A 9467-nucleotide genomic window follows, 5' to 3' on the forward strand; every position below is an offset into this window, starting at 1 on the left:
ACAGACAGATGAGTTGAAATTAAACATGCACCATGAACCAATGAGAAAATCACACAGGAGGCAAAACCATGTCTGGTTTTCAGACTGATTCAGACTAACCATGTCTATTTTTCAGACTGAAATAAAAAAATAAAACAGCGGCAAAAACCATATCTTAAGAAGAAGAGAGGCAGACAGACTGAATCAACAGACAAGAGACAAGAGAAAACTTTATGCGGCAGACTGTCTGGAGGTTTCATACTAATTACTGGAACTACTGCTGAACCTACTGAACGCACTAACAAACCACACTGTAACCTCTCCTGGCTCTCCTCAAACAGGGGTAATCCCAATCTTTTATAGTCGTTTATTAAACTCTGCACCTGTCGTGTCTGCGAAACAGTTGGCTGAGCGGAATCTTTTGGCAAGGTCCTTGAACACTTGAAAGCGTCTATTCTTCTCTTCCACTTGAAAACTCTCCCTTATTTTATGAAACCACTTCCGTTTTTCATTTGAATAATAATGTCTTTTTACAATAACAAAATCAAGTTTTGCAGATCAACAACATTCTTTTTTTTTTTTCGGGAATTTTTATGGGATGCCTTGACTTACCTTTATATAGTTCATTCTTAGGTGCTTCGCTTTGCAGCAGAATACAACGACCAATCCTTCACCAGTATCCATTTACTTCTCATTATAGCTTCTAAGACCGGCGGTCTAGGGAATGAGAGTTTAGAAATACATCCAAACATTCAAGAATAAACACCAACTACTAGTATATCAACAACATTATGATACGTGGTTTTACAATTGTATGTATATAGGCAATGCATTGTTTTTACGAGAATGGTTTTTTTGAGTGCACGCACAACACTTGACATAGAGTTTCCACGACGTTAGATCCGCCAAGTATAAACCTCAAGCTCCACCATGCTTCTCCCCCTTCAGGTTAATCGTCATCAAATTTAATTTTCTTCCCTGCATTTAAAGAGTCGGCCGGTTTGGATTTAGAATATGTTTGTGAACAAAACAAACAAAAGATGTAACACACATATCTAAAACACAAAGTTTTCCTATGCCAGCACCACGCCAACCTCTGTCAGAATAAAATGGGCAGATAACGACCAGGACGCCGTCCTCCAAGAATCCTTCTACCACCTGTTCCATGATCATCAAGATAATTTGGCACAAAATCTTCTACTGTCAAGGGTTTATCACCAAGTTTATATATGTCCATTCATCGCAAGAGCTTTTGCAAAAGCTTGGGGGTCGACAAACTCATTGATAGCATTCCTGCAAAAACACGAAATCGTCAAACATTACAGTGGAACAAGAAAAAACATCAAAAGCCACATGAAACTCATCTGGCATAACCATTTAACCACCAAAAATATTTCAAGGGATTGTAAAGCACAACGGGATAGAAATGATACTAACCCCATGGGAGCACCGGTATAATCATCCGTTGGGATGTGCATCCATAAGATCTTTCCGCAATTTGAGAAATGCTCTTTTAGGGAGCTCCGAATCTGTTTGTTGGGGAAATTAAACCTGAGTATGGAACCAACCAACTGGCAGAAGAAAATACAGGAGAATACCAAGTTCCGCTCAAACTTTCTATACCTGGTCAAGTCCAGAAGAGGTATCAAGACCTCTGACAGAAATGGTTTCACATGCAAAGCCAAGTTTAACAGGACGGCCCATCAGGTATTTTCCATTCAAGCGCATTGCCTGGAATGGTAAGCTATCATGGGTACAATTTAGAATATGGAACTTTTGACTAATTGTGGAGCTGGGAAGTCTACCTAAAAATTCGGACAGCGGCTGTTTTATTTTGCTTTATTTTCCATTCCACGAGCCATGGAGGTGATGACTTAATTGATAAAAAATATTACAAGTACAAATAATATGGCATACAGTACAAGTTTGTTCATGAATTATTAGGGAACCGTTATATCGATTCTACCGTACGTTAACATACAAATAAGTGCATCAATCATGAATCCATAATGCATAACAATCAAGACAATATTATAAGTTTCATGATGTCTTCTGAGTACTTGAATGATATTTCAGTTTGTTCCAGACATTGATCTTTATCTTCTCTAGACCAACCCTGTATCATTGGAAATAAAATTGGAAGATAGTATTAATCGCTAAATTAAACCCGGTCGAAATTGTTTACAGTATTACAAGTCTTGATGAATGAAATTACTTACTTCAGCGACTATGTTTAGCTTCTCTCTGACATTCTGTAGCATTTCTGAAAGCTCCCCATTATACTTGTAGAATTCCAGTTCTTTGTTCTCAAGTATCTTCTCAGCTACCTGATCATTAGTGTGCACCATATGGATAGTTTACTTGAAAGGGGAAACTTATTTAAATACTCCTCAAAATCTGAATAATTGATGAATCAAAATGATTACCTTTTTACCAAGAATCCGGCCACCGACGGCATGGCCAAAGTAGATATCGTAGAAATGGCAAGGGATTGCTTTAGGATTCTTCATTGATATTTCTTCTAGGTAGCACGCATATGAAATGCCGAAAGCAGTTGGTGACGGAATTTGCATACCCATTTCTTGGCTAAACCACTCCAAATCATTAGCTAATGCTCCTGATCTTTCTAACCCCGTATTCCGCAGTTGTGCACCTGCATGTAATAAATTAGACATATGTGAACTATATAGCCGGGATGCGAATTAAAAGTACAAAAAAATGGAATTAAGACAATTCACTTACACGGCCAAGAGGTTGGGTTGCTGATGATATTCTCCAGCGTATCATAAACCAATTTGCTATCAACTAGAAACTTGACATACCCATCTAATGAAGGCATCTCTGCTCCCATTAATATCTGGGCCATTGTTTTCTTCTTACCTCCTTCTTTCGCCGGCTCTTTGACGTGTAACTTCATTGCAACGGATCGTAGTTCCTCTACAAAAGTCATTGGCTTCTCATTATTATGATTCTCATCTTTAATAGCATCGGGGGAGACAACTCTAGATCGGCATATTGACGGCATGTTTACTATTCTCACATGACTATTAGAATTGCTCTTGAGAGCAAAATGACTTGGTTTCAAGTTCAACGGAAATGACAACTTGTGGAAACCATGAGGGGGTTTTGTTAGATCATGAAAAACACAAGTGATACTACTGGAATCGATTCTGTCCGGGTTTTTTCTCAAATGAGTTTTGGTTGCAAAGAATTGAGATTGAGATACGAATGTTTTGGAAGTAGCCATGAATTAAGGTATAACAATATTCTTGAAGAGAAATGGAGAACAAGAATAACAGCAAACTACAAGTAAAAAGAAAAAAGCAGAGAGGTGAAAGTCAACGATGGAGCAGTGAAAATGTATACACCTTCACTATTTATCATAGACTATCTCAATCATGCATCATATATTATTTTATATTTGGCTCCCCATCCCCATAAATATAAGAGACCAAATGATCACAATAATATATGATATCCATACAACTTGACAATGACGAGCACAATAATGAATAAGGCTAATCTTTTAGGCTAAGAAATTCATTTTTTTAGTGAAACTTGTATGTACACATTCCTTTGGATCCGCAAAGATCACGTTAATGGCGTGGTGGAACAACCGTGTCGAGAACTGTATTTTAGCCCACAATAATTAACAACCTCTTGCCTCTAAGAGAAAGGACCATGGTTGCTAAGAGCATCTCCAATGCAGGTCCATCATCCTATGTAAGAGATTTTGTTATGACCCATTTTTAGTGGGTCATTGCTAAAAGATAAAAAAAATACTAGATCTATTTTTTCACATCTAGTTCATCTCCAATGTACAAAGTTTTATCTAATAAGGTAGCCATTGTTAATCCGTGTGCCCGGCAAAATAGTCTGTGCAGGTCGATAATATTTTATGAGATTTCTGCTCGGTATGTGTATCATTAGATTTTCTTCTTTACCCTCACTTAGCCATGTTATTCCTTTTTTTTATGACCTTCACCTTTATATTGGGGTTGAAATTTTGGTGTCACGCAATGTTAAAACCTTGACTATTTTTACATTGAAGATATTCTAATAGGGGTGTCAAATTGTTGTCATTATTATGAAAATGGAAAATAAATTGTCCCTTATTAACAATTTCATTTTTAAAATTTTTTATGAACTACTATGGGTCTGTTAGATTGTACATAAAGATTATAAGGGTGTAAGAGCCTACTGCATGTTGTTTTAGTTGGGCTATGACCCAACTTACTATATTATTTTTAGCAAAACCGTGACTATGGAATAACTTGACCGTTAAACCGTATTTTCATTTTAGATTTCTCCGTGTTTTTATTGTTCCCATATTAATATCATTTTAATAATTTTTCTTATTATTGAATTAATGTGAATGTGCTCCATACAATAACCTGATCTCTATTTGTTGGCTTGACGGTTTGAGTGTGTAAAGTGGTCCATGAGAAGGCCAGACTTTGGATTTTAGGGCGGCCGACCTAGAATACGAAGTGGGGTGTTACACATGTTATATTTTCAATATAAACAACTTGAAAGAAACATAGATAGAAATAGAAACAAGTCAAGTCTGTGTTACTAACCTCGAACCGAGGATGATGTGTTCATTGATGTCGATGCGTCTTCAGATTCTTCAGAGTAACACGAGTTTTCTCAACATTTCTAGACTTCCTAGTCTAACCTAAAAAGGTTGACTCATAGTAATATAATCAAGCAACTCATGTTTTGGAACTAAAATATGACAATCAAACTTGACATACTTGGTGGGTTCGACCTAGCAATGCTCTAACACTTTGTGATTCTATCTGTCTCGTTCCTGATACAAGATTATGAAAACCTCAATGATCAATAAGAGCAAGATTTAGATTCAAGAACTATCAGGTAAAGGATAGTCTAGTCGGGATTCACGAATCCTAAGTGAAATCTTCAAAGCGTAACCAACAACTAAACGTGATCTTTGCAATTCTCAAGATGTGCATATCTCGTTAACCGACAAAAACACAAGGCATACCTTAAACAAGTGTCATAGGGTTGACTTCATGCTCTCATCTCCCAACTTCAACCGCTTTTCAAACGCCCTTCACTATCTGCCCGGAACTTTTTCAGTTTGGGTGAGACATTTTTTGTGACTCAAAGTTTTCCATCTTCAACCACTTCTCAAACATGGCTTCACCATCTCCCCGGAACTTTTTCAACCACTTCTTAAACACCGCTTCATTATCTCCCCGAAATTTTTTCAGTTTGGGTGGGACATTCTTGTGACTCAAAAGCTTCTAACTTCAACCACTTCTAAAACATGGCTTCACCATCTCCCCAAAACTTTTCCAGTTTCAGGTGGAATATCTTGTGACTCAAAGCTAGCCTTTTAAGATCACAGTTTGATAGAATGTGGACATCCAACTCAAAACCAATTGGAAATAAGTGGAGTGTCCCATTCAACTATGTGGAAGATCTATGCTAAGGTTTGGTCAATTTGGGACTATTATCCTCAAAATGCCCCCTCAACGTGTAGGTCGGAGTTTGAAGCCTCTACAACATTGACCCTTTGTACGGGTGGCCGCTCCTGTCACGATAGGATGAAGTTTGGAGCCTCTACTTCATGCGAGTATCTCCCTCCACGGTTCGTTACACCATGGACAAAGTATGGGTAGATGTTGGGCTTACACACATACGGGAAATCTATAATAACATGATAGAATGTGGGCATCCAACTCAAAACCAATTGGCAACGAGTGGAGTGACCCATTCAACTATATAGAGGATCTAGGCTAAGGGTTTGGTCAATGTGGGACTATTATCCTCAGTACAATTAATAACGTACATGTATATTAACGAAGGCCAACAAAATATTGGTGATGTTTTTCCATGTTGATGGAAACCTGAAAGACTTGGCAGGAGAATCAATTGCAGCATCCTTAACTTACTGAGCACAGCTTCACCTCTATTGTTGATGTAACTGTCATTCCTCCATGAATATCATTGATACCATCATTTATATAACATATCACCTCTATTATTATCTGCAATGAAATGAAAATTTTATGGGTTAAATTTAACTGGCGAGATTGGGATATACCCGGATTAATTGGGGTATAACTAATAAGACAAAATATGTCATTATGAAGTAAAACTCAAATCTCCTTAGCCATATATTTTCAAAAATGGCTAAATTGTCCATGTTTAATTAGTACTGATAAACTTATGTAGCTTAATTAATTTAGTTAGTTTAGTTAGTTGAATTAAAAGTTATGAAATCATGTTTTTGTTAGATTGAACTTATGGATTTCGCTGGAATATTTCTGAGAAGTAAAAATTGTATTGAGAATTTTATTTGTAACGAAAATGAAACCATACTAGCCAAACACTTCTTAAAAGGGGATTACACAACTATTTAATGGTTTCATTATCCAGATTTCAGAAGAATTTAATACTTTCAGAATTGAAAGTATGAAAAGTCGTCATGCTCGACAATACTAAAATATAACGACCAACCTTAGCCGGAAAGTTGTTAATAAATCATAATGTCAACCAATGAGTTTCGACATACAGAGGAAGGTGTTATAAATGTATGATTAGTCGGTAAGGTATTAATTTCATACCCTGCCGACTAAATTTCCGTCGTCGTTATTGTAGTTTTAGAAAATGACGATCCTGGATTAGTCGTCAAGCTGTGCAATATGAAATCGTGATGATGTTTATTTATACCCAACAAAAAACTGAATCTCAAAAAATGTTATCTACTTTATTTATGCAATATTGGTTAGTACACTGATACATTGATTGAAACATAGAATCGAACTCACTTTCGTAAGCAACACGAATGCACTTAACATGTGCACCAAGCCTTTTAACCCCTAGGCGACCCTAATGGACGAGTTATAGTCTCGTGAGGGTTTACATAGATATTTACCCAAAACATTTACACAAAAGCTTCTAAAACTATTAATCTTCATCGGAGGAATCTCTGTGTGATTCATACTCCGGAATTTAGGATACCATGAAATGATAGTTTTCATCAAATGTGAATACCTCGTCCAGAAGAGTCAAATCAATTCCATGATCATTATTTTTGTCCCAATGAGAAGTTTATGGCATTGGAAATAAACCACGTCAATAAATTTTTGGGACGTGCTACACTCCTCCCTTAATACTTTAAAGCATGGTTCATCACCGGAATGGAGTTCTTCTTGGACGTAACTGACTTGTCGCATGACCCGATGTGGATCGTACATTGAAAAATCTAGTTGGGTAAAAAAATGAACCTTAGTAAAATGCAACATTATTTCTCCTTATAATTATCCGATCTTTTCTATCTTGTCGATGCGCATCAAAAATTACCTCATTTGTAGTCATGTTTCCCAAGGAAACTTGCATGTTGATAAGATGTTGAGGCACATCCTTTTCCTAACAACCGGTGAAACTGTATTTGCATCCTCTGGGATTATGCTTCAGAATATCAGCATCAATTTTTATATTGGGATTATACTTTCACCAAGTGTGGGAAGTGCTCGTATATCCAAATTTATGCAAAGACAAAGTATAATAAAAATCTCATCCTACCAAACACTAACTATACAAACCGGCAATGTAAATGATTTAGACAATTGAAGTACCTGTAGATCCCCGTTAACTTGCTTAATGAGTGACCTTGAAGATTTTTTCAACTCTCCATTCAAGTATCCAACCATTACAGTACCCCATAAATGCTTACGTATTTCATCAAAGGGATGCAACAATTGAAGTTACTTGTCGTCGACCAAGTTTCAGAAACTGTCGAGGAAAATACAGTTTCCTTGGATGTATAGCAAATAAGTCGCCACAGTAGCATTGACTAGCACTTTTTCCACACTTCCTTCCTCTTAAAAAATAGCCTTTGTCCCACAATATGTGTCCCTCAACTTCTTCAAATTCAGCTTCTTGCTACTATAACCATCCTTCATCCCAAACACGGACTCTGACTTCTTCTCATCCCAACCAAACAAGATTTTGGTCAATTCTAAGATCTTCTCCCAAGAAATTTGATCATCGTAGCCGTCATTGGTGGACTTTCCATCAACCTCGAGGATTTTCTGACAGTCATCGGGAGTTATCGCTGTTGAGGGGTTGATAGACACATTTTTGTGTCTAATTTGTCTCGATTCTATATATTGATAGTGCTCATTTTTGTACTTATTATGGTATTTTATGTGTGTGTAGGTATTTTTGTCCAATAAACATTTTTGGAAAAATCGGCTCGAAAAGTTGTCGAAAAGCGCACCCGGAGGACACTTGTTATTCGGGATCTCACTATGGATAAGGGGTACCCGAATTACTAAGGGGCACCCTCAGGACACCCCAAAGGCACCTGGTATCGGCACCTCTACTCTGGATAGGGGGCAACCTTTCTCTTCTCCAGATTTTTGGCGGGAAAAACTGAATTCAAATTCAGTTTTGCAGCGGAACATTCTGGCGAGATTCTGATCGAGTTTTAGGCTGAATTCGTGTTTGTTGTGGATTGGGATTACCCTGTTTTGGTAAAACAGGGAAGGTATGAGCTGTAGAATCGAAAAAACAGGGTCAGAAATCGAGTTTATACAAAACAAAGGCTTGGAGTTTCATGGGACTTGTGAGATTTTATGGATCTGATTTGGAGTGATTCAACTGCATATTCGTGTTGGGATGGACTTCTTAGAGCATAACATGGGATATATGTTTATCAAATACGAAGGAATAGGGATGAATTCTTGGATTGAACAAAACAAAGGAGGAGCATTATTATCGGGAATTTTCTTGGTTCTATACATGGGGATTACGTGCAGATAAGGGTAGAAGATCTTCTGTATATTTAATGCCATCATTGGGAGATTCTTGGACGTCAGATTTAATTTGTAAGACGCGTAGAGAAGATTCAGAAAAGGAAATATCCGAGACTTGCTGTGAAGGAAAGAGAGGGATTAAGTAGAGTTATTTTTGGGTCTGTTGCCTATATATAGGTTGGTTGCAGGTCATAGAAGGATTACGAACAGTTTGGGGTAGTTTAGAGAACCAGAGGAGACAAAAATCACGAGTTGCAGGAAAGCTGTTCTGCTGAAGAACACGAAGAACATCAACCCACACCCAACTGTCGCAGAACACTGTCGTTGTTCTACAGCACTTCGCTTCTATCGTTACTGTAGCAGTCTTATTCCTTCTGTTTCTCTTGTAACAGTCGATCTGCAACACATATAAACGTTGCGATTGAACTGTTTTACTCCCTTTGAGTCTCTTCACCTTTGAAAACACCTTTTGAGCAATGGAAAAATATTTTGAACCTGTTTTTGATATGAGGAGATAAACCCCATTGCTGAGGCGATAGATGAAGCTATTTTTCCAATAAAGAGTGGTATTTTCTATTTATCTTATTTATTACAATTATTTATATGATTATTTGCCTTGTTTGAGAATTGTTTTAATGATTTTTATTCAACAATTGTGATTTCCATTGATGGTATATGCTTGTACTTAGGGTTTTG

At 37.2% G+C, this 9467-nt stretch overlaps 1 protein-coding gene across 1 annotated transcript; it reads right to left on the bottom strand.

The window, feature by feature from the left end:
- Positions 1–1821: 1821 nt before the first annotated feature.
- On the bottom strand, positions 1822–3311 carry LOC113279032 (heme oxygenase 1, chloroplastic-like). Its single transcript, XM_026527750.1, has 4 exons — positions 2722–3311; positions 2406–2632; positions 2199–2306; positions 1822–2095 (listed from the first exon to the last, which is right to left on the bottom strand). Exons 1-4 carry the CDS (start codon positions 3224–3226, stop codon positions 2000–2002), a joined length of 936 nt encoding a protein of 311 aa, XP_026383535.1. The 5' UTR covers positions 3227–3311; the 3' UTR covers positions 1822–1999.
- Between the last annotated feature and the right edge of the window lie 6156 nt (positions 3312–9467).

Source organism: Papaver somniferum, chromosome 1 (genome assembly GCF_003573695.1).
Source record: "Papaver somniferum cultivar HN1 chromosome 1, ASM357369v1, whole genome shotgun sequence".
In the NCBI taxonomy this organism is placed as follows: domain Eukaryota; kingdom Viridiplantae; phylum Streptophyta; class Magnoliopsida; order Ranunculales; family Papaveraceae; genus Papaver; species Papaver somniferum.

Coding starts and splice junctions, on each gene's coding strand:
- LOC113279032 (XM_026527750.1), bottom strand. CDS start 3,226: ATGGCTACTTCCAAAACATTCGTATCTCAATCTCAATTCTTTGCAACC. Junction 2,307..2,405: donor GCCGGATTCTTGGTAAAAAG/GTAATCATTTTG, acceptor ACTAATGATCAG/GTAGCTGAGAAGATACTTGA. Junction 2,096..2,198: donor AGCTAAACATAGTCGCTGAA/GTAAGTAATTTC, acceptor CCAATGATACAG/GGTTGGTCTAGAGAAGATAA.